The 25751-nt window shown below is 35.7% G+C and overlaps 1 protein-coding gene across 1 annotated transcript in view; it reads right to left on the bottom strand.

Moving 5' to 3' along the window:
* DGKK (diacylglycerol kinase kappa) overlaps nucleotides 1–25751 on the bottom strand; it is a 193725-nt gene that overhangs the window by 107984 nt on the left and 59990 nt on the right. The window contains exons 3-7 of the mRNA XM_066357797.1: nucleotides 23629–23709; nucleotides 21658–21762; nucleotides 11927–12062; nucleotides 11370–11476; nucleotides 10924–11049 (exon numbers count right to left, since the gene is read on the bottom strand). Of these exons, the coding sequence (XP_066213894.1) occupies nucleotides 10924–11049; nucleotides 11370–11476; nucleotides 11927–12062; nucleotides 21658–21762; nucleotides 23629–23709 (555 nt within the window). The remainder of the gene's footprint in view (nucleotides 1–10923; nucleotides 11050–11369; nucleotides 11477–11926; nucleotides 12063–21657; nucleotides 21763–23628; nucleotides 23710–25751) is intronic.

The following is a 25751-nucleotide window of genomic DNA, read 5'->3' as shown; positions in this document are numbered from 1 at the left end:
GCGTGTTACAAACACCAACTGATGCCAACCCAGAAAGAACTAGAGCCACCACTACTGGTAGTGGGTGGAAGACAGCACCAACCCTAGACTCAGCTACCTATATATGTAGCACACACAAAGGTGGAGTCTAGCAGGCACCAGATACTGTGGAGAATAAATATGATCAACAGGACAGACATTGCACAGTGTGTAATGCACATAATCAAGGTTGAACTTTGGAGCCAGCCAGCCTGAAATGATAAACATACCCATGAAAAGACCAACTGCATCTAATACTCACATACAACAAGAGGGAAAACAGTACTCAAGAACGTACAAAAGAATGCTCAAGAAGCTTTCCTAGAACAAGGAAAAAAAGTGGCCTGGAGGACAGTACCTCCAAGTACATCTTCTTCATAAAGACCGGACAAAAATTTCAAAGTCAGACAATGCTACCTAATACAGAGACAAAATGGGCAGACAGAGAAATGCAACCCAAATAAATCAACAAGAGAAATGCCCAGAAAAAGAAATGAATGAGATGAAAGTAACCAAAATACCAGATGCAGATTTTAAAACAATGATTTTTAGAATGCTCAAGGATCTTAGAGCAACAATGGATGGACATAATGAGCACCTAAATAAAGAGATAGCAAGCATAAAAAATGACATTGAAATCATAAAAAAGAGCCAGTCAGAAATGATAAATACAATATTTGAAATGAAGACTACACTAGAAGGAATTAATAGCAGGCTGGATAAAGCAGAAGATCAAGTCAGTGATTTAGAGGACAAAATAAACTAAAGCATGCAAGCAGAGGAACAAAAAGAAAAGAGGCTCAAAAAGTCTGAGGAAACTCTAAGAGAAATCTGTGACAACCTGAAGAGAAACAACATCTACATCATAGGGGTTCCTGAAGGAAAAGAGAACAAACAAGAAATAGAGAACCTGTTTAAAGAAATCATAGCTAAAATTTTGTCTAAATTGTTAAAGGAAAAAGTCACACAAGTTCAAGAACAAAGAGAGTTCCATTAAAGAGAAACCCAAGGAGGCCTACAGCAAGACACATCATAATTAAATTGTCAAAGTTAAGAGACAAAAAAAAATACTAAAAGCTGCAAGAGAAAAACAGTTAATTACCTACAGAGGAGCCCCCATAAGGATGAATTCTGACTTCTTAACAGAAACACATGAGGTCAGAAGGGATTGGCAAGAAATATTTAAAGTGATGTAAAGCAAGAACCTAAAACCAAGACTTCTTTATCCAGCAAGGCTATTGTTTAAAATTGAAGGAGAAATAAAAAGCTTATTAGACAAAAAAATCTCAAGGTATTCATTACAACCAAACCAGTACTGCAAGAAATGTTAAGAAACCTGCTGGAAAAAAAAAAACAACACAAAAAATGTAGAGAAAAAGAATATTGTAGATTTTAAGAATAAAATGGCAATAAATAAGTACATATAAATAATAACCTTAAATGTAAATGGTTTAATATTTCAATCAAAAGACATAGTGTAGCTGCATGAATAAGAAGACAGGACCCAAACATAGGCTATCTACAAGAGAACCACCTCAAAACAAAAGATACACACAGACTGAAAGTGAAGGGATGGAAATTTTTTTTTTTTGTGCAAATGGAAATAAAAGAAAAAGCTGGGGTAGCAATACATATATCTGACAAAATAAACTTTAAAAGAAAGGTTATAGTAAAGGATAAAAATGTCACTACATAATGATAAAGAGAGCAATCCAACAGGAGGACATAACCATTGTAAATATCTATGTGCCTAATATAGGAGCACATAAATATATAAAGCAGATTTTGATGGACACAAATGGCAATATCAACAGCAATTCTATAATTACAGGGGATTTTAATACCCCACTAACATCAATGGATAGAACCTCTGGACAAAAAATTAACAAAGAAACAGCCACCTTAAATGACACACTATGTCAACTGGATTTAATAGATATTTTCAGAACCTTTCACCCCAAAGCAGCAGACTATACATTCTTTTCAAGTCCTCATGGTACATTCTAGGATAGACCACATGTTAGGACACAAAACAAGTCTCAATAAGTTTTAGAAGACTTAAATCCTATCATGTGTCTTGTCTGATCACAATGGCTTGAAACTAGAAATCAACCACAACAGAAAGACTGAAAAACATTCAAACACTTGGAGGCTAAATAACATGTTATTAAATAATAAATGGGTCAGAAACGAGATCAAGGAAGAAATAAAAAATTTCCTTGAAACAAATGAAAGTGAACATACACCAACTCAAAAGTTATGGGTCACAGCAAAAGCAATCCTGAGAGGGAAGTTCATAGCATTACAGGCATACCTTACAAAGCAAGAGAAATCTCAAATAAACAACCTAACCCTGTATCTAAAAGAACTAGAAGAAGAAAAAATAGAACTAGAAGAAAGCCCAGAGGAAGTAGAAGGAAGAAAATAATAAAGATCAGAGCAGAAATAAATGACATAGAAGCTCAAAAAAACAATTAAGAAGATCAATGAAACCAAGAGCTGGTTTTTTGAAAAGGTAAACAAGATTAATGAACCTTTAACCAGACTCATCAAGAAGAAAAGAGAGAGGCCTCAAATCGATAAAATTAGAAATGAAAGTGGAGAAGTAACAACTGATACCACTGAAATACAAAGGATTGTAAGAAAATACTATGAAGATTTGTATGCCAAAAATTAGACAACCTAGGCAAAATGGATAAATTCCTAGAAACATGTAATCTTCCAAAAATTCAATCTGGAAGAATCAGAAAACCTAAACATAACGATTACAACAAATGAAATTGAAACAGTTATCAAAAAACTTCCAGCAAAGGCCTGACCAGGCGGTGGCGCAGTGGATGGAACATCAGACTGGGATGCCGAGGACCCAGGTTTGAGACCCCGAGGTCGCCAACTTGAGCATGGGCTCATCTGGTTTGAGGAAAAAGCTCACCAGCTTGGACCCAAGGTCGCTGGCTGGAGCAAGGGATTACTCGGTCTGCTGAAGGCCCGCGGTCAAGGCACATATGAGAAAGCAATCAATGAACAGCTAAGGTTCGCAATGCGCAATGAAAAACTAATGATTGATGCTTCTCATCTCCCCGTTCCTGTTTGTCTGTCCCTGTCTATCCCTCTCTCTGACCCTCTCTCAGTCTCTGTAAAAAAAAAAAAAAAAAAAAAAAAAAAAAAAAAGAAAGAAAAAAAAAAAAAAAAAAAAAAAAGAAAAAAATCTTCCAGCAAAAAAAGTCCGGGACCAGATGTCTCAGATGGCTTCATAGGCGAATTTTACAAAATATTCAAAGAAGAGCTAACACCTATCCTTCTCAAGCAATTTCTAAAAATTCAAGAGAAGAGAAGACTTCCATGAATTAATTTTATATTCTGCCACTTTGCTGAATTCATTTATCAGGTCGAGTAGTTTTTTCACTGAGACTTTAGGGTTTTCTATATATAGTATCATATCATCTGCAAATAATGATAGTTTTACTTCTTCTTTTCCAATTTGGATGCCTTTCATTTCTTCTTCTTGTCTGATTGTTGTAGCTAGGTCTTCCAGTACTATGTTGAATAAGACTGGTGAAAGGAGGCACCCCTGCCTTGTTCCTGATCTTAAGGGGATTGCTTTCAATTTTTGCCCATTAAGCATGATGTTGGCAGTGGGTTTGTCATAGATGGCCTTTATTATGTTGAGGTATGTTCCCAGTATTCCCACTTTGTTGAGAGTTTTGATCATGAATGGGTGCTGGATTTTATCAAATGCTTTTTCTGCATTTATTGAAATTATCATGTGGTTTTTCTCCTTCTTTTTGTTTATGTGATGAATCACATTGATTGATTTATGAATATTGTACCATCCTTGCTTCCCCAGAATAAATCCACTTGATCATGATGTATAATGTTTTTCATGTATTGCCGGATCCGGTTTGCTAATATTTTGTTAAGGATTTTAGCATCTAAGTTCATCAGGGATATTGGCCTAAAATGTTCTTTCTTTTTGTTATCTTTGCCTGGTTTTGAAATCAGAATTATGCTCACCTCATAAAAGGAGCTTGAAAGTCTTCCTTCCTCTTGAATTTTTAGAAATAGCTTGAGAAGGATAGGAGTTAGTTCTTCTTTCAATATTTGGTAGAATTCACCTATGAAGCCATCTGCTTGGGGCTTTTGTTTGTTGGGAGTTTTTTGATAACTGTTTTGATCTCATTTGTTGTAATCAGTCTGTTTTGGTTTTGTGATTCTTCCAGATTGATTTTTGAAAGAATATATGTTTCAAGGAATTTGTCCATTTGACCTAGGTTGTCTAATTTTTTGGCATACAGTTCTTTATAGTATTTTCTTACAGTCTTTGTATTTCTGTTGTGTCAGTTGTTATTTCTCCACTCTCATTTCTAATTTTATTTATTTGAGTCTTCTCTGTTTTTTTTCCCCAACTTACACCATTCACAAAAATAAACTCAAAATGGATAAAAGACTTAAATGTAAGTCGCAAAACCATAAGATCTTAGAAGTTAACATAAGCATAAGCTCATCGACATCTCTCACAATATATTTGCTGATTTGTCTCCAAGAGCAAGTGAAATAAAAGACAGGATAAACAAATGGTACTATATCAAACTAAAAAGCTTTTGTACAATTAAAGACAATATGATCAGAATAAAAAAACAAACTACACAATGGGAGAACATATTTGACAATATGTCTGATAAGGGATTAATAACCAAAATTTATAAAGAACTTGTAAATCTCAACACCAGGAAGACAAACAATCCAATCAAAAAATGGGCAAAAGAAATGAATAGACACTTCTCCAAAGAGGACGTACAGATGGCCAATAGACAGATGAAAAAATGTTCAACATCACTAATCATTAGAGGAATGCAAATTAAAACCACAACGAGATATCACCTCACACCAGTCAGAATGGTGCTCATTAACAAAACAACACACGATAGGTACTGGCGAGGATATGGAGAAAGGGGAACCCTTCTGCACTGCTGGTGGGAATGCAGACTGGTGCAGCCACTGTGAAAAACAGTATGGAGATTCCTCAAAAATTAAAAATGGATCTGTCTTTTGACCCAGCCATCCCACTTTTAGGAATATATCCCAAGAATACTATATCACCAACTGAAAAAAGGAAATGCACCCCCATGTTTATGGCATCATTGTTCACAATATCAAAGATCTGGAAACAGCTCAAGTGTCCATCAGTAGAGAACTGGATTAAAAAGCTTTGGTACATATATACAAAGGAATACTACAGGGCCATGAAAGAGAAGGAAATATTACCTTTTGCAACAACATGTATGGACCTGGAAACTATTATGTTAAGTGAAATAAGCCAGGCAGGGAAAGAAAAATATCATATGACCTCACTCATTTGAGGAATCCAAGGAACAATGAGAACTGAGGAACGGAGCTGAGACAGAGGGATCAAAGGGAACAGAAGAAAAGAGGACAGAGGGAAAGAGAATGATAGGATGGGATAAACCTGAAGGTATCGAGGGAGGGCACTGTTGGGAGGGGGGAAGGGAGATGTTGTAGGGAATAAGGGAGCAGGGCGATGCATTTGGGGCAACACTAGAATCTATGTAATCACAATTAATTAAATAAAAAACAAAAGAGAAGGGAAGACTTCCAAGCTCCTTTTATGAGGGAAGCATATTTCTCCTTCCAAAACTAGGTAAAGACACTACAAAGAAAGGAAACTGTAGGCCAGTATCTCTGATAAACTTTGCTAAAATTCTCAACAAAATATTAGCAAAATGAATCTAGCAATACATGAAAAATATCATAGATCATGATCAAGTGGGATTTATTCTGGGGAGGCAAGGCTGGTACAATATTCACAAATCAATCAATGTGATTCATTACATAAACAAAAGGAAGGAGAAAAACCACATGGTAATATCAATAGATGCAGAAAATCATTTGATAAAATCCATCACTCAATAATGATCTAAATTCTCAGCAAAATGGAAATACAGGGAACATACCTCAAAATGATAAAGGCTATCTATTATAAACCCACTGCCAACATCATGCTTAATGGGCAAAAATTAAAAGCAATCCTCTTAAGATCAGGAACAAAGCAGGGGTGCCCCCCTTCATCACTCTTATTCAACATAATTGTGGGAGTCCTAGCCTCAAAGAAATCTACACCAAGACCCTTCATAATTAAAATACCAAAGCTAAGTGATGAAAGAAAATATTAAAAGCTGCTAGGGAAAAAAAGGTTATCACCTACAAAGGTACCCCCATAAGGATGATATCCGACTTCTCAACAGAAACACTTGAGGCCAGAAGGGAATAGCAAGAAATATTCAAAGTAATGCAGAACAAGAACCTACAACCAAGACTACTTTATCCAGCAAGGCTATCATTTAAAATTGAAGGACAAATAGAAAGCTTTCCAGACAAAAAAAACTTAAGGAATTCACTACAACCAAACCAGTGCTGCAGGAAATGCTAAGGGGCCTGTTGTAAACAGATCAAAGGAGAAAAAGAATATAGCAAAAGAGGAATACAGTTTTAAAAAATAAAATGGCAATAAACAACTACATATCAATAATAACCTTAAATGTAAATGGATTAAATGATCCAATCAAAAGACATAGGGTAGCTGCATGGATAAAAAAACAGGACCCATACATATACTGTCTACAAGAGACACACCTTAAAACAAAAGATGCACATACACTGAAGATAAAAGGATGGAAAAAATATTTCATGCAAATGGAAATGAAAAAAAAAAGCTGGGGTAGCAATACTTATATCAGATAAAATGGACTTTAAAACAAAGGCTATAGTAAGAGATAAAGAAGGTCACTACATAATGATAAAGGGAAAAACCCAACAGGAAGATATAACCATTATAAATATCTAAGCACCTAATATAGGAGCAACTAAATATATAGAGCAGACTTTGATGGATTTAAAGGGCAAGATCAACAGCAATACTATACTAGTAGGTGATTTCAATACCCCACTAACATCAATAGATAGATCCTCAAGAAGAAAATTAACAAAGAAACAGCAGACTTCAAGGACATACTAGATCAACTCAATTTAATAGATATCTTCAGAACCTTTCACCCTAAAGCAGCAGAATATACATTCTTTTCAAGTGCTCATGGTACATTCTCTAGGATAGAATACATGTTAGGGCACAAAAGCAATCTCAACAAATTTAAAAGGATTGAAATCATATTGAGCACTTTCTTTGATCACAATGGCATGAAACTAGAAATCAACCACAACAGAAAAACTGAAAAATACTCAAACACTTGAAAACTAAATACCATGTTATTAAATAACAAATGGATTAACAATGAGATCAAAGAAGAAATTAAAAAATTCCTAGAAATGAACGATAATGAGCATACATCAACTCAAAATTTATGGGACACAGCAAAAGCAGTCCTGAGAAGGAAGTTCATAGCATTACAGCTAGAAAAAGCTCAAATAAACAACTTGACCCTGCATCTAAAAGAACTAGAAAAAGAACAGCAAGTAAAGCCCAGAGGTAGTTGAAGGAAGGAAATAATAAAGATCAGAGCAGAAATAAATGACATAGAGGCTAAAGAAACAATATAGAGGATCAATGATACCAGGAGTTGGTTCTTTGAAAAGGTAAACAAGATCGATGATCCTTTAGCTAGAGTTACCAAGAAAAAAAGAGAGAGGACTCAAATAAATAAAATGAAAAATGAGAGTGGAGAAATAACAACTGACACAACAGAGATACAAAATATTGTAAGAAAATACTATGAAGAACTGTATGCCAAAAAACTAGACAACCTAGATGAAATGGACAAATTTCTTGAAACATATAATCTTCCAAAAATTAATCTGAAACAATCAGAAAACCTAAACAGACCGATTACACTGAATGAGATTGAAACAGTTTTCAAAAAAGTCCCAAAAAAGAAAAGTCCTGGGCCTGATGGCTTCACAAGTGAATCATACCAAATATTCAAAGAAGAACTAACTCCTATCCTTCTCAAGCTATTTCAAAAATTTCAAGAGGAAGGAAGTCTTCCAAGCTCCTTTTATGAGTTGGGCATAATTCTGATTCCAAAACCAGGTAAAGACAAAACAAAGAAAGAAAATTATATCCCCGATGAATTTAGATGCTGAAATCCTCAACAAAATATTAGCAAACTGGATCCAGCCATATATGAAAAAAATCATACACCATGATCAAGTGGGATTTATTCTTGGGAGGCAAGGCTGGTACAATATTAACAAATCAATCAATGTGATTCATCACATAACTCAAAAGAAGGAGAAAAACCACATGATAATTTTAAATAGATGCAGAAAAAGCATTTGATAAAATCCAGCACCCATTCATGATCAAAACTCTTAGCAAGGTGGGAATACAGGGAACATACCTCAACATGTTAAAGGCCATCTATGACAAACCCACAGCCAACATCATACTCAATGGACAAAAATTTAAAGCAATCCCCTTAAGATCAGGAACAAGGCAGGGGTGCCCCCTTTCACGACTCTTATTCAACATTGTTCTGGAAGTCCCAGCCACAGCAATCAGACAAGAAAAAGAAATGAAAGGCATCCAAATTGGAAAAGAAGAAGTAAAACTATCATTATTTGCAGATGATATGATATTGTATATAGAAAACCCTAAAGTCTCAGTCAAAATTCTAGTGGAACTGATAAATGAATTCAGCAAGGTGGCAGGATACAAAATTAATACTCAGAAATCAGAGGCCTTTTTATACACTAACAATAAACTGTCCGAAAGAGAAATTAGGGAAGCAATCCCCTTCACCATTGCAACCAATAAATAAACAAACAAACAAACAAACAAACAAATAAATAAAGTACCTAGGAATAAATTTAACCAGGGAGATTAAAGACTTGTACTTGGAAAATTATAAAACATTGATAAAAGAAATCAAGGAAGATACAAACAAGTGGAAGCATATACCGTGCTCATGGTTAAGAAGAATAAACATTATTAAAATGTCTATATTACCCAAAGCAATTTATAAATTCAATACAATACCAATAAAAATACCAATGACTTACTTCAAAGATATAGAACACATATTCCCAAAATTTATATGGAACCAAAAGAGAACATTAATAGCCTCAGGAATCTTGAAAAGGAAGAATAAAGTGGGAGGTATCACTCTTCCTGATATCAAGTTATACTACAAGGCCATTGTACTCAAAACAGCCTGGTACTGGCATAAGAACAGGCATATTGATCAATGGAACAGAATTGAGAACCCAAAAAGAAACCCACACTTTTATGGACAACTGATATTTGACAAAGGAGGTAAGAGCATACATTGGAATAAAGACAGCCTCTTCAACAAATGGTGTTGGGAAAATTGGACAGGTACCAGCAAAAAAATGAAAGTAGACCACCAACGTACACCATTCACAAAAATAAACTCAAAATGGATAAAAGACTTAAATGTAAGCCGTAAAACCATAAGCATCTTAGAAGAAAATATAGGCAATAAGCTCTCTGACATCTCTTGCAGCAATATATTTGCCGATTTATCTCCACGGGCAAGTGAAATAAAAGACAGGATAAACAAATGGGACTATATCAAACTAAAAAGTTTTGCACAGCTAAAGACAACAGAACAGAATAAAAAGACAAACTACACAATGGGAGAACATATTTGACAATATGTTGATAAGTGGTTAATAACCAAAATGTATAAAGAACTTGTAAAACTTAACACCAGGAAGACAAACAATCCAATCAAAAATGGGCAAAAGAAATTAATAGACACTTCTCCAAAGAGGACATAGAGATGGCCAATAGGCATATAAAAAATGCTCAACATCACTAAACATTAGAGAAATGCAAGTTAAAACCACAATGAGATATCATCTCACACCAGTCAGAATGGCACTCATCAACAAAACAACACAGAATAAATGCTGGTGAGGATGTGGAGAAAAGGGAACCCTCCTGCACTGCTGGTGGGAATGTAGACTGGTGCAGCCACTGTGGAAAACAGTTTGGAGATTACTCAAAAAATTAAAAATCGAACTGCCTTTTGACCCAGCTATACCACTTTTAGGAATATACCTCAAGAACACCAGAGCACTGTTTGAAAAGAAGAAATGCACCCCCATGTTTATGGCAGCATTGTTCACAATAGCGAAGATCTGGAAACAGCCCAAGTGTCCGTCAATGGACGAGTGGATTAAAACACTTTGGTACATATATACTATGGAATACTACTCAGCCATAAGAAATGATGACATCGGATCATTTACAACAACATAGTTGGACCTTGATAACATTATACTGAGCGAAATAAGTAAATCAGAAAAAAGTAAGAACTATATGATTCCATATATAGTTGTTGGGTCATAAAAATGAGACTCAGAGACATGGACAAGAGGGTGGGGGTTACAGGGTTGGGGGGAAGAGAGGGAGGGGGTTGGGGAGGGGAGGGGCACAAAGGAAACCAGATAGAAGGTGATGGAAGACAATTGGACTTTGGGTGTTGGGAATGCAGCATAATCAAATGTCAAAATAACCTAGAGATGTTTTCTCTGAACATATGTACCCTGATTTATCAAGGTCACCCCATTAAAATTAATTTTAAAAAAAGAAAAAAAAGAGACACAGGGGTGGGGGTGAGGGAGTTATATTCAGTGGGACATTTGAATGCATGTATACAGAATAAATTAAAAATTAATAAAAATTTTAAAAATAGTAAAAAAATAATGCGAGTCTTAAGGTTTTTTTAGTGACTCCCTAACCAGATCTGGAAAGGCAAGATACTGAGCTCTGTACGATGGAATCTGTATAATCTATTTTGAGGTAACAGTCCCTGAGAGTTTTATCTATGTGTATGCACAAACTTCAATCACCCCTTCTCTACAAGTCAAGTTCTCTAAGTATCAAGGAGATGAAAAGAGACTTACCGTAGAATTACACCACAGACACCGGAAATCTTGAAGTCTTTGCGAACTGCCACAGTTGTCATGACATACTGCACAGTGAGAAGGAACAGACAGATTTCCTTCTACCCACTGATGTGGCATAGTTTTCTGAAGAGTAAAAAGAGATAAGAAGTAGAAGTTAGGGATATAAGGAGAGGGAGGGCCAGCTGGGATAACTATACTACCCTTGGAGGATATTAGGTAACCCGAAGGCAGTTCTTCCTGGTCCTGTCCTCCCCACTCTAATGTTAGCGAGCAATGACAGGTAGGAGTAGGGGGCTTTAATTCTTCTATATTGGTTGGATCATGATCTTGGGGAAGAAACCTACTTGGGTTGTCTGAAGACAGGAAGAAGTCTTTTTTCCCCTATGTGTCCTGACTAAAGGGGAATAGAAAGAGGTGACTGAGAAAGCATGGCTGGTACTCACTATTTCATCTGCAGGTATGAGGAGGTCATCAGTGATCGACAAAGTATTCCACTTACAGTCTTTGCTTGCTCTCAAAGCACACAATGTGTGAGACTTCAGTTTGCATACTTTGAAAAAGAGAAAGAAAAAAGATGGATGTAAATCTGGTAATAATGAAGATTTTAATTCCATTCACTGCTCTGAAAGTTAGAACCTAGATGTATCTAAATAGTCCTGACCCACCTCTAAAAACCTCTTTTCCATATGATTCAGTTTCTTTTTATTTTTACTGAATTTTAATTTTCTACTTTCTAGTTTGAATGGACATTGATGGTAAGAATGAGGTGATTTCTGTTTTTCCAACCCCTGTGACCATATTGTCCAATCTTCCCAGACCCAATTCTTCCTTCCAATTTATGAGAATTACCCCTTATAGCAGCTTCTTCCCATCTCCTTTCCTCAGTCTGTTAAGTGTCAGAATTAACAGTGACCCAGTGTGAGTGATATTAAAGCTCATGAGCTCCTTCACCCCATCTCTACCTAATTAGCTCCAGTTCCTAAAGAAATCAGAAAGGTACCTTCACATATGATAACATTTCTCGATAAGGCAGGAATGCTCTCCCGGCAAACATTGCAATACTGGGTATGGAGGCTCTGACTAGAATACCAATAATGCATTCCAACCAGAAAAGGGTTATTTTCTGCTGAAGGTATCTAAAATAAATGAGAGAGAATAGAGAGTTAATCACAGAGACGAATTAGGGAAGGCCAGAAAATCTGCTGCTAAGGCTGAAATGGCCAGCTATATAGGTGAGCAGAGTACTGCATTACCTGGACAACAGTTTCATCTTAGGGGGTTCTTATGCAAATATTCTTTTCTAAATAACATACTTTTACTACCTATAGTAGTTTCCTGGTTAGTCAAGTTAATCCATTCAAAATTCATTAAACAAATATTTACTGAGTAATTACTATGTTCTTGGCACTTTTCAAAACATTGGGGAATACAGAAATAAATAAGACAAAGTCTTTGCCCTCATAAAGTGACATTATGCTTGGTGTCTTCTTTCATAGTATTAAACTTTACATTTTTTTTTAACCTGCCTATAAATTCTACATTTCTTTATCACAGCCTGACTTTCATGACTAGGGGTTAGGGGAGCAGGCAAAGGGCATACCAGTAACTAGTTTTGGAATTGAAAGGAGAAGGAAAGAGGTGGGTATCAAAAACACCTAAGTTTATTTTGCATATGCATTTTATAAAACTCTTCTACCTTTTCTCTAATTCCAATGAGTGTCTGATTTTTCCCTTCTGGAGTATAAACATAGGCATACACATTCAGGTCTTTATTTTGACATTATAATGGGTTGTGTTTGTAAAGGCATGACAAGACTTTAAAAAGTGCCACCAATTCTCCCTAATGCCAGCTGATAGTGGGGTGTGAGTGTGTGTGTGTGTGTGTGTGTGTGTGTGTGTGTGTGTGAGAGAGAGAGAGAGAGAGAGAGAGAGAGAGAGAGAGAGAGAAAGAGAGAGAGAGAGAGAGACTATTTAAAGGTTCTGACACATTAAGTGTTCAATGTTGATCAATTTAGTCATCTAAAATATAGCCTGTACACAACATTCTCTGATCCTTTCTTCTTCCTTCTGGCATGATAGCTATGTACTAAGCTGTTGTTGGGTTGACCAGGAAGCTCCTGGAAAGAATTGGCACTTTGATGAGCTAAAGGCTCACCTAATCTGAAATGGTCTTGTGATTTCAATGTTTATTGCATGCTGAGACCCTGGCAATTGTTTAAGAAAATCAGAGGATGGAGAATCCTGAGGAAGTGACATAGTCTTGGCTTTGGCATTCTGAGCTCCCAGCACCTTTCTCTTTTCTAAGCTACTAGATTATAACTCTGTAAGTACCTTCCTTCTTTCCCTCCTACAATAATTACTAAAAGCCTACTTTGAATTATCTATGAAGCTAGGTACTAAAGACACAGAGATAAATGAGCCACGGTTCTTTCCCTCAAGGAGCTCATAGTCTCCTTGGAGAAGCAATTTTCTAAACAGGTCATTCAAGTACAGAGTGAAAAGTGAGCTCTCCTAGAATGTGCAAGTTTCTATGAGACAATTAGAAGAAATGAGTAACTCTGCCTGGGTAAAATATTGATCTCATGGTCCCATTAGCTACAGGATATAAAAGAATATGTAAAATGGACATTGTTTTGGTTTAGCAGTTGAGAATATGGGACTTATACTCCTATGTGCATCCTATTTTATAAGGAAACTTTGATGCACCCAACCCTGGATGAGTATGTGTGGTTTGTTCAGCCTTTACAGATGTAATTAACTTGAGGTTATAATGAATCCAATAAATGGTGTTCTTATAATAAGAGGGAAATTTGGACATAGACACAGGGGAGAACGCCATGTAATGACAGAGGCAGAAACTGGAGTGATATGTCTACAAGCCAAAGAATACCAAGGAATACCTACAATCACCAGAAGCTAAGAAGAGATAAAGAAGGACCCTCTCCTAGAGCCTTCAGTGAGAAAATGGGTCTGCCAGCACTTTGATTTTGGACTTCTAGATTTCAAGACTATGAAATAATGCTTCTGTATTAACTCACCCAGTTTGGGGTCATTATTTTGGCAATCTTAGGAAGCTAATACAGTATGTCACTGCAAGCTTTTCTGGCAGTTGAGACAGATTAAAAACACATATAAATACAAATGAAAAACTGTTATGTATACAAACCACTACTACAGAATGTTTGTCCTTTAGTAGGGTGATAATATTATTTAAGACACATTAACAGTGATATGGGGAGCTAATTGTAATTATAGTGGGACAACTTGAATCTTTTTGATGATCTTTACAATTAAGCTGTCTGGCTTGTACTACGTAGTCTTCCTTCAGACTATTCCATAAACACAAAGTGGGGACTGGAGGAGAAAAAAAAAAGATAATTAATTGGGCAGAATTTAAGATGTCTTTCCAAGAGCATGGATTAAAAGGATCTAAAAACTCAATTCTGCTACAATAAACAGTGATTTCAGGCAAGACAATTGAACACCTCTGAGGTTCAGTTTTCCCATCTACTTAATGAAATCATTGAATCATAAGCTTTTCAAGTTGAAAGGAATGTTGGACTTCATCTGGTCGATACACATAAAAAACTAACTTTCTTTTATTTTTAAAGTGGATTTTAAAAATTGAGGTATTTTGACAACTTAAAAAAATGTATGTATTTAATTTAATTTGATGATGTATATACACATATATAGTGAAATAATGATCACAATCAAGCTAATTAACATATCTATTACCTCAGATATGTACCTCTTTCTTTCCCATTTTTTGTGTTGAAAGTACTTAAAATATTTCTAAGCAAATTTTGTATGCAATAAATTATTGTTACCAATAGCCACATTGCTGTTCATTAGATCTCCAGAATTTATTAATCTTTCATAACTGAAACTTTGTTTCCCTTAACCAATGTCTTCCCATTCCCCCTCTCTTCAGCATTTAGTAACCACCATTCTACTCTGTTTCTATGCTAATGCAATACTGTTTTAATTACTATAGCTTTGAAATGTGCTTTGATATCAGAAAGTGTGATGCCTCCAGATTTGTTCTTGTTCCAGATTGTTTGGCTATTGAGGTATTTTGTAGTTCTATATAAATTTTAGAAATTGTTTTTTCTGTAGGAATGCCTTTGGGATTCTGATTGGAATTACAATGAATTTGTTGACCACTTTGGGTAGTACGAACATGTTAACAATATTAATTCTTACAATTCATAAACATTGGATGTTTATTCATTTATCTATATCTTATTTAATTTCTTTTATCAATATTTTATAATTTTCAATGTACAAGTCATTTACCTTTTTAGTTAGATTTATTTCTAACTACTTTATACTTTTGTTGCTATTGTGAACGAGTTGTTTTCTTAACTTCCCGTTTGAACAGTTCATTGTTTGTGTTTAGAAACTCAATTGGCCTGACCTGTGATGGCACATTAGATAAAGCGTTGACCTGGAATGCTGAGGTTGCTGATTTGAAATCCTGAACTTACCCGGTCAAGGAACATATGAGAAGCAACTATGAATTGATGCTTCCAATAACCTTACTGAATTAGTTAGTTCTAACAAACTAACTCTGTACACTATATTGTGTGTTCATCACCCCTTCCAAGTCAAGTCTCCATCCATCACCATTTATCCCACCTTGACCCAATATTTTTATTTGCTATTGGTCTGTTAATGCTTTATAATTCTTCCTGATTCAGTTTTAGTGGTTTATATGTTTCTAGGAAATTATTCATTTCTTCTAAGTTATCTAGTTTGTTCATAATAGTCCCTTAAGATCCCTTTTATTTCTGAGACTTCTTTTGCTTCAGATTTTATTTATTTTAATCTTCTCTCTTCATTCTTAGTGTAGCTAAAGATTTCTCAATTTTATTTATATTTTCAAAATAAGCATCTCTTCATTTTTTGACCTTTTATATATTTTTTTCTCTATTTGACTTACTTCTAATCGCAATTATTTTCTTTCTTCTGCTAACTTTGGGCTGAATTTGTTATTTTTCTAGTTGCTTGAGGTATAAAGTTAAGTTGTTTATTTGAGGGCTTTCTATTTTTTTTTTCTGAAGCTGGAAACAGGGAGAGACAGTCAGACAGACTTCCGCATGCGCCCGACCGGGATCCACCTGGCACACCCACCCATGGGGCAACGCTCTGCCCACCAGGGGGCGATGCTCTGCCCATCCTGGGCGTCGCCATGTTGTGACCAGAGCCACTCTAGCGCCTGAGGCAGAGGCCACAGAGCCATCCCCAGCGCCCGGGCCATCTTTGCTCCAATGGAGTCTTGGCTGCGGGAGGGGAAGAGAGAGACAGAGAGAAAAGCGCGGCGGAGGGGTGGAGAAGCAAATGGGCGCTTCTCCTATGTGCCCTGGCAAGGAATCAAACCTGGGTCCTCCGCACGCTAGGCTGACGCTCTACCACTGAGCCAACCGGCCAGGGCTGAGGACTTTCTATTTTAATGGTATTGTTTATTGTTATAAACTTCCCTGTTATAACTCTTTTTGCTGCATCTCTAGGTTTTGGTATGTTGTGTTTTCACTTTTGTTTTTTCTCAAGATACTTTTTAAATTCCCTTTGAATTTCCTCTTTGACCCAATGGTTGTTCAAGACTGAACTGTTAAGTTTCTATGTATTCATAATTTTTTTCATGTTCTTGCTGTTATTGATCCATATTCTATTCTATTATGGTCAGAAGAGATACTTGGAATGGTATCCATGTTTTTAAAACCTATTAAGGCTTGTTTAGGACCTAACATCTGTGGTGGAATTGAGCCAGTTCACCCCAGATTGGCAGAACTGATACATAATTTTTTGTTGAGTTTAGCGAACTGGTTGTTAAAATGGCACTTTTAATCAGGGTTCTCTCTAAGGTGGACACCTGGGCAGCCACCCAATGTGGAAATCACAAATTTACATTCCTTACTATTTTTTATAATTCATCTGCACAAAAGTGTATTCTAAGTACCTGTAGTAATGTTCATTCCATTCTTAGGTGAAAAAAATTTGACGTAACTATGCTTGTAATATTTATTGTTTTCATAAAACTCATCACACCTTTAATGAAATACTACATTTTAATTCTGTCACATTTGTTACTTCAGTAAACAAATATATAAAAGAAAAAGAAAAAGTGCCAAACAACCAGGGGATGACAACTTGTATTGTTTTTGTCAGGTATTACTTAATATTTTTTCATTAATATTTTAAAATTCTTTCTTATAACATAATCTAGTTTTGTGTACCTCTTTTATTGTTCTTATTTAAGTATTAAATGCATGAAATATTAAACTATCTTTTAGTATATTGTTTTTCATACTTAAAACAGTCAGTAGGGCAGAGAATCTGTTGTTAAATTATTTGAATCCCACCACTGCCTAACATGTTATTTATCCTGAAAAGATGTTCCACGTGCCCTTGAGAAGAATGTGTCTTCTGTTGTTGAATGTAAATTTCTGTATATGTTAGGTCCAGTTGGTCAATAGTGTTATTCAAGTCAGATGTTTCTTTATTGATTTTCTGTCTCTATGTTCTAACCATTATTTTAATTGGAGTAGTGAAGTCCCCTTCTATTATTGTACTTCTGTTAATTCCTGCTTTCAAACCTGTCATTATTTATTTCATATATGTAAGTTGGTACTCTGAGGTTTAATGCATATATACATATAATTGTTATATTTTCCTGTTGAATTGACCCTTTTATCATTATATAATGTTCTTCTTTGTCTCTAGAGGCAATTTGAGACTTAAAGTCTATTTTGTCTGATATAAGTATAGCCACCCATGCTTTCCTTGGATTATCATTTGCTTTCAGCCTATTGTGTCTTTAATTTTAAAATGAGTCTTTTTCACCCATTCAGCTGCTCTGGGGCTGCTGGAATTCTTCTGCTCTCTTCTTCCCTTGTGGAATATTAGGCCAAAAGGATTCCTTTTGGCCCCAAGCTCTGCTAGGCTGGGGGTAAGGTGGGGTATAATTTTCAATGAGGTTATTCTGTCTCTTTGCTCTATAGAATTTCTGCAGTTCTTTATTGTGTGAAACTCTTTCAGAACTATTCTAGTTGGCATGCAGTTGTTTATTTGTTGTTGTTTTTTTGTGGGGGAGAAAATAAACATTTGGACCTCTTAGTTTGCCATCTGACTGATGTCATTATAAAAATTAATTTTCTATACAACAGTTTTAAAGGCTGTTTAAATAGTTTGCTTTAAATACCATGACATGGAGATTTTTACTTCAAGAGGCAGCTGACTCCATTCTTGCAGCTCACATTGAATGTTAGAAAGTTATTCTACTAAGCCAAAGACTTAAGAAATTTTCTAAAATTTAGAGCTTTAAAAACTCAGAATGGACTCTTTTGCAAGAATCTTAGTACCCCATCTTTGGAAGCATTCAAATAAACAATACATGACTTGATCTAAAGATACTTTAAAAAATGACATTTTAAAAATATTTTACTTATTCATTTTAGAGAGAAGAGGGGGAGAGAGGGAAAGAAATGGAGAGGAGCAAGAAGCATCAACTCCCATATGTGCCTTGATCATGCAAGCCCAGGGTTTCAAACTGGCGACCTCAGCATTCCAGGTTAACACTTTATCTACTGCTCTACCACAGGTCAGGCATTAGAAAATGACTTTTAAGGTCCATTCTTGTTTCCATAGTTAATGGTTCCACAACAATTCATTATTAGAAATAGCTAACCTTTTAATCTAGTTTTCCATACAGCTCCTTATTTCTATTTTTTCTTGTTTATTCTTTCTTTAAGTCTCCCAGGCTCAAACCTTTCATTTTCCCATGACTTCTGTCTCTCTTTTGCCCCTCTTATATATTTCGGTTCTCCTCCACCCTTAACTTGGTATCTACTATTTGTCTTGACTTTCTATCCTAATTCTAGGGTTTAACTTTGTCTTGCTTGCATTAATCTATAGCCTCCTCTATGATCTTTTGGTTTCCAGTTTATCCCTCATGCAATCCAGCTGGTATTTCTAAAGGGTTCCTTTGATATAATATCTTTCATTTCTAATCCATTTTGAAACTGAACTTTGACCATGTTGCAATTCTTCTCCACTCTTTATCTTGACATTAATAATCCTTCAAAATCAGGCTGAATTTACTTCTTCAGATACACTTCTTAAACTCACTTTCCCAAACTCTTTGGTCAAATAAGAGTTCCCTTTTCACTCTATTTCAAAAAAGTTGTTTTTTCTATTACTCAGGCTTTTGCTTGTGCTAATTTTCCTGTTTAAAACTTCCGCATGTCTCTAATCACCACCAGTAAAATCTTGTTAATCTTTCAGTCATACCAAATTTCTCCTCCATTAACTCTTCACAGAAGACTCCAGCCCATGTTTATGTCTTCCTCCCTTGAAAACCCATAGCACTTTAATGTCTGTTTCATTCATTTGGCAATCAATTATGTACTGCCTTATAACATCTCTGAAAATTGTTATTTATCTTGAGTACTGTCACTTAACTATTTGTGTATATTTTGTCTCCCCAACTACTTAAAAAGATTACTGAGACCAGGAGCAGGTACACCTTTTCTTTAACTCTATAGAACAGAACTGGGCACTTAGGAGGAACTCACTCCTTAATGTGTACTGACTAGTTTTCAATAGGCTATCCAATTACTTTGTAATGACTTTAATAGACCACTAAGTTAATTATTAATATTTCTTCACATAAGACATTAGTGGTGACAGATGTTAGAATAGACCACTGGAAATGAAGTATATATGATAGAAAGCATATTTGATTCTTTAAACTTCAATCAAGATGAATTGCTAAGATGTTGGTGGTGAGACATTTAACTTTCAGCTGAAAATGTTTCTAATAGATTTAGGTCCCTAGAGCAGCTCTGCAGAGGTTGTGATTACAACCTGAAACTCAACTGTTACAAGAGAGTAAACAAGAAGACTACTTTATTTCCTTTTTAGATTGTGCAGGGTAGGCAATACCAAGATGTTTAATTCAGCTGAGTCAGTGCTCTTATGGTTTCCTCTAGAAGTTTTTGCATTCCTGGACTAATAATTAAAATTCAAAATATCTTATGTGACCTTTTTTTTTTCCAATCTGAAAATGTGCGACTCATGAGAAGTGCTCTAGTTCAGATAGAGATAAGTGGAGGAAAGGAAAGAGATTGGTTTACCCAAGGTAGGATGAAAGAGGAGCATGGAAATCACAACTTTTTGTGGCTACTTCTAATGCTTTTCCATAGTGGCCTCACTGCAGGTGGACAGGAGGGACAGAATGTGTTCTTCCATCAGGAAAGGAAGAAGAAAACAACAAAAGTGTGAAATGTTAAGTACTAAATCATGCAAAGACAATCATCAAATTCTAAGCAAAGAATCTCTCAATTAAGCATATACAATGTGGTTTTAGGAGAAGGCTTAATGATATGTGGAGAGGTATCTAAGCCCTAGTTCAGTAAACTTGTGATGTACTCAAAGCCATGATAAGAAGAATGTTTAGTCATGGAACTAAGTGGTCCAAAACCTCAGAAGTACTAAGGGGGTGGAGAAAGATGATTTTTCTCCATGGCACTGATTGCACTTCTTTTTTGGGGGAATTTTTTTAATTTTTATTACTTTTAATTTGTGTTGACATGGATTCAAGTGTCCCACTGAATATAACACTCTCACTCTGACCCCTATGTCCCTTTTTATATCCCTTTTGCCTCACTCCCACTAACTCCCCCCCCCTTCCCTAGGATTATATACATAACACAGAGATATTGATTGTACTTCTAAAACCCATTATTACCAAACCACAATCTATAATGCTTTGTCCCAAATGCCTATAACAATTCTTTACCTTTTGCTAATTATTTAAGACATTAGTTTGTTTGTTTTTTAAAGAGTGGGTTCAATTTCCCTGTTATCTCCAAGATCTTCAGAGCAGAACTTTGTTTTAGGATGAATCATGTATCACTCCCTTTCTAAACTTTGGCTTCAAGATTACCCTCAGATTTAGTTATTCATTCAACAAATATTTATTGAGCCTCTGCTATGTGCCAGACACTTTTATAAGTAAATAAATCACAAAAATTCCTCCCCTCCTAAAACTTACAAAGCTTCTGTTTTAGAATAGTGGGCTGAAGGCATAGCCCAGAGTTTGAGTGGTGGCACCACTGTAGCAGGGAGTAATGGCCATGAATTTGATATTCCTAATGAGAAAAAGAACTTTGCTAAGCTTTGAGGAGGACTGTTCCTTGCTTTTCCCTCTATATTTCTTTTGTGGTATACAATCAACAGAGAGGCAGAATTGCATAGTGGGTAAGAATATAAGCTTTGGACTCACAGCCTGGTCCAAATCCTGGTTTTGCTACTGAGTAGTTATTTCATTTTTGTCTGGTTCCTTCTCTTTTGTGAGTCTCAGTTTTCTTAGCTGTTATTGTAATCACTCAGAAGACCCAAGCCAAGACTGCTTTGCTAACAGAAGAACATCTAAATTAGCTGTTCACATACATCTTGAGTGTCTCATCCACTGGGCATAGTGATATTTACATGTCAAATGGATGTGTACAGAAGTGTCTAAACCACATACATACCAAGTTCTGAGTCTAACTGAATCATTCTTATTTCATAAATAATTTAAATAGGTTTTACAAAACATTCATCTATAATTCCTGACCAGATGACTCTCTTCCATCTTATTATCACCCTGTTTGAAAGGTGGCTTAACTAATGCAGTCAATTATGTATTTATGCTTGAGAATTTTGTGGATTCTCTATTTCCTTTACCTTACGAATTTCTCCTTGTTGAACGGTTTTTATGACATTAATCCATTCTTCCATGTCTTTCCGGTTCGGTGCAGCTAGGGTAAGTTTTTGTTGTGGTGTAATCACCTAAACAAAAAGTCACATTATTAGCTGGTTCCCACTCCACAAATTTTCCCCCAAACAGAGTCTGTAAATTCTTCAAGGACTTAGATCTATCTACTAAGCAGACCACAAATGACTTTTTAAATACAATGCAGATGTCCCTAGGTACCCATCCAAAATGATAATAATAATAATAGCACTTTAATGGCATTTATAATGTTCTAGGAACTGTTCTATTATACTATACTTTATGTATATTATTTATTTAAATCTTCTTTATAACTTCATGATATATTTTTCCCACTTCAGTCAGGAAAACTAAGGCAAAGGGACAAAAAGGACTTTCCCAGGGACACCTAGCAGGTAAAAAGCTAAGCCAGAATTGAAATCCAGATTTATCGGTTCTGGAGCACATGCTTTTAAACACTAAACCAGGCATTCATCTATTACTCAAGTGAGGTTGCCTGAAAATCTTACTCACTGCTGCTCTGTCTACTTGAAAATGGTGAAAGAGTATATGGTTTATTGGGGTGTGTCTCTTTCTGTTTGGGAGAATAGTGAGAATGGAGTGAGAAATCTAAAAATCTAGTTAATTTCTTTCTTTCTTGTGGTCAAGAAGAACTTGAAGAGAATTTTACTGCTGTCTTTTTAAATCCTGCTTGTTGCAAGAACCCACACAGGAATGAAAAAACAATTCTGAGGGTATAGCAGAATCAGATGATGGTCAAAACTTGTTCTTTTCCCAGAAGGCAGGAAGGAGTGTGGATAGCAAATAATATTGATCATTGCTTCAATGGCTCTGTTGCCCTTACTACCAACCCCAAAATCTTGGAGCTAGAGTTCACCAATGAATAATTTCTTTTTCTTTTTGCATTTAGCACAGCATAGTTCTGTGATGGATGGAAATAAGGACTAGTGGGAACTGTAGTAATAACAAGTCTTCTGGTTCAAACCCATTCTTTTATGAGGCTGAAGTGTCTTAGTGTTTCAATTAGGCTAAAGGGTAACCTTGCCTTTGGAATTTGTGGAGTAGAGACCAAAAACATCCTGTATGCTCATTGGTCAAAGGTTAAGCTTTAGGAGAGTGGGTCAACAGAAACCTCAGCTTTACCCTTGAACGGTGTAATGTAATGAGAAAAATGAGTCCCCTCTTATATCCAGCCTATCTATAGCTTTTTAGTTTGCTAAGTATAACCCTCCACTTGCCTCAAGAGGAACCCCAGTATCCATAATCCACCATTGAGGTTGGAAGAAGACAATTCTGGGAAGAGGTAGGTAGGAGAATTCCTGAGCCAATGGACTTGCTATTTTTCAGTGAGCTTTCTGGTCTGGATTCACTCGAATGACAAAGCCTTATCAAATTCCAACAATGCCAAGCCCTTGAATACTTCTTTAGAAAATCCTCTGCTTTCTTTGAAGTACTCTCATCAGTAATCTGAGCATAGGATAATTTACACTTTTGATTTAGGCTCTTATATGCTTCATCAAAAGACAGAATGTCATGTAGATTGGTTATCCTGATACATTCTACAACATATTAGCAGTCTTTTGAAAACCTCCCAGTGATAATCTTCTGAATCACTTTCATCAAGAAGATTGGTTTTTGTAATAGTCACTCTCCCCACCTTGAAAGCAGCTCAGCTTTACAACAGGCTAGTAATAGAAACAAGAATCATCACTTTTACCCCTATGATGGGCTGGTAAAAGTGTTTACATGAATACTCTTTAGTACTTACTTTTAATGTTACTTTAAGTGGATTTCCACATACATTTGGGATAAAAGGAGACTTGGGAAAACTGAACTTGAAAGAGGCAGCAAGTGGTTATGGCAATCTCACTTCCCAGCTAGCTCCCACCCCTGCCCATTTAGTCATTCCCAATCTTACTTACACAAAACCTGTGGCAAAGGTTTCTACAGCTAGCTTCTGCCAAGGCGACCTGAGACAGATCAATTGTTTCAAAGTGTGCAAACTGTTAAGATATAAGAGGGAGAAGGAAAAGGAATTGTTTGGTTAATGAGGCAAAGAGACATGAAAAAGTAAACACACACACATATGCACATGAATATGCACTTTTGGCAGTCATGATGTAATATTGCTTTGGCTTGAGTGCTGGGATTTATTTAGCATCATAATTTTTGTTGATATAATGTAACAAAAAACAAACCAACTTAATCCCAAACATAATGCTTTTCAAAACTTTGGTGTGGATTTATAGGTAGGGTAATACAGAATTATTTGAAACTAAAATTTTGTGTTAGAGAAGACAGTATGATGTGGTCTAGCTAGGATCCTAGTGGAACAGATAGGAGTTATTAGTTTTAATTTTATCAGCCAGAAGCCTTTGACTATGTTGCTAGTCTTATCCAGATTTAGGCCTGTGTCTTGTTATACACTCGCTATAGTAGTTAACATTTAGTTAGCAGCATAAACTAAGTACTATGGATATAGACAGGACTAGCTTCTATTGTATGCAACTTGTGCAGTCATAAAGGGTTCATATTCAGAAGGGTTCTATACTTGGTTTAATGTTCTGCTGTTGCAGTCTTGAAATGCTTAATATTTATTATTGAACTTATGTTTTATAAATGAATTCTAGTGGGACAATGGATCATGAACATGAGCAGAGGAGATATGCACAATATGCATGTCCACCCCATATCTTGTCATTCCATTTGCATTCGTAATATCTATGAGTATATAATTCCAGTGGACTCATGATGTGTGGGAGTTCAGTGAGATTCAAAATAAGTATAAGGTAAACATGTTACATTTATGACTGAGAAGCCATATTTTCTGTTGGAACTAGAACTTGCTTCAAACACAACAATGATGTTCAAAAATCATGAACAACCAAAAAATCCTCTTACATTTTTTCTTACTCATGTTACTTCCCTGTATTAGGAAAGAGAAAAGTAGGAAAACCCATAATTCCTTTTCTTTTCAGTTGGAGAGTGTTGGTAGAATGTGTAAGTATCAAGATGTAAAATAAAAACAGTTGAGCTAGTTTTGTGCAGCTTTTTGTACTGGTAAGAACAGAATATATATGTGTGTATGAGCTGCCAAATGCAAATTATATCCTTTTAGTGGTTCTTCATGAGTTAAATGCCTTTCTATTTGCTTATAAAACTGGCACTGTACTATGTACAGATGAGTGGCAAAACTGCTAATAATCTAAAATTTTATTTTTTCATTACTTAGAATGACATTTAATAACAAATAAAAGATGCCCTGACAAATCATTTCTTTCTTTCTTTCTTTCTTTCTTTCTTTCTTTCTTTCTTTCTTTCTTTCTTTCTTTCTTTCTTTCTTTCTTTCTTTCTCTTTCTTTCTTTCTTTCTTTCTTTCTTTCTTTCTTTCTTTCTTTCTTTCTTTCTCTTTCTTTCTTTCTTTCTTTCTTTCTTTCTCTTTCTTTCTTTCTTTCTTTCTTTCTCTCTCTTTCTTTCTCTTTCTTTCTTTCTTTCTTTCTCTTTCTTTTCTTTTCTTTCTTTTTCTTTCTTTCCTTCTCTTTCTTTCTTTCTTTCTTTCTTTCTTTCTTTCTTTCTTTCTTTCTTTCCTTCTCTTTCTTTCTTTCTTTCTTTCCTTCTCTTTCTTTCTTTCTTTCTTTCCTTCTCTTTCTTTCTTTCTTTCTTTCTTTCTTTCTTTCTTTCTTTCTCTCCTTCTCTTTCTTTCTCTTTCTTTCTCTCTTCCTTTCTTTCTTAATTAATTAGATAAGTGGGGAGGCAAAGAGGCAGAGAAACAGACTCCCACATGTGCCCCAACCGGGATCCACCCAACAAGCCCCTTACAGGGCAATGCTCTGCCCATCTGGGGCTTCTGTTCCATTGCTCAACAACAGAGCTATTTCAGCACCTGAAGTGAGGCCATGGAGCCATCCTCAGCCCTCAGAGCCAACTTGCTAGAACCATTCCAGCCATGGCTGCAGGAGGGGAAAAGAGAGAGAGAGAGAGAGAGAGAGAGAGAGAGAGAGAAGAGGGAGGGAGAGGGGGAGGGGTGGAGAAGCAGATGGTTGCT

The sequence above is a fragment of the Saccopteryx leptura genome, chromosome X (genome assembly GCF_036850995.1).
Source record: "Saccopteryx leptura isolate mSacLep1 chromosome X, mSacLep1_pri_phased_curated, whole genome shotgun sequence".
Taxonomy (NCBI): Eukaryota; Metazoa; Chordata; class Mammalia; order Chiroptera; family Emballonuridae; genus Saccopteryx; species Saccopteryx leptura.
This window is presented reverse-complemented; position numbering and strand designations above follow the sequence as displayed.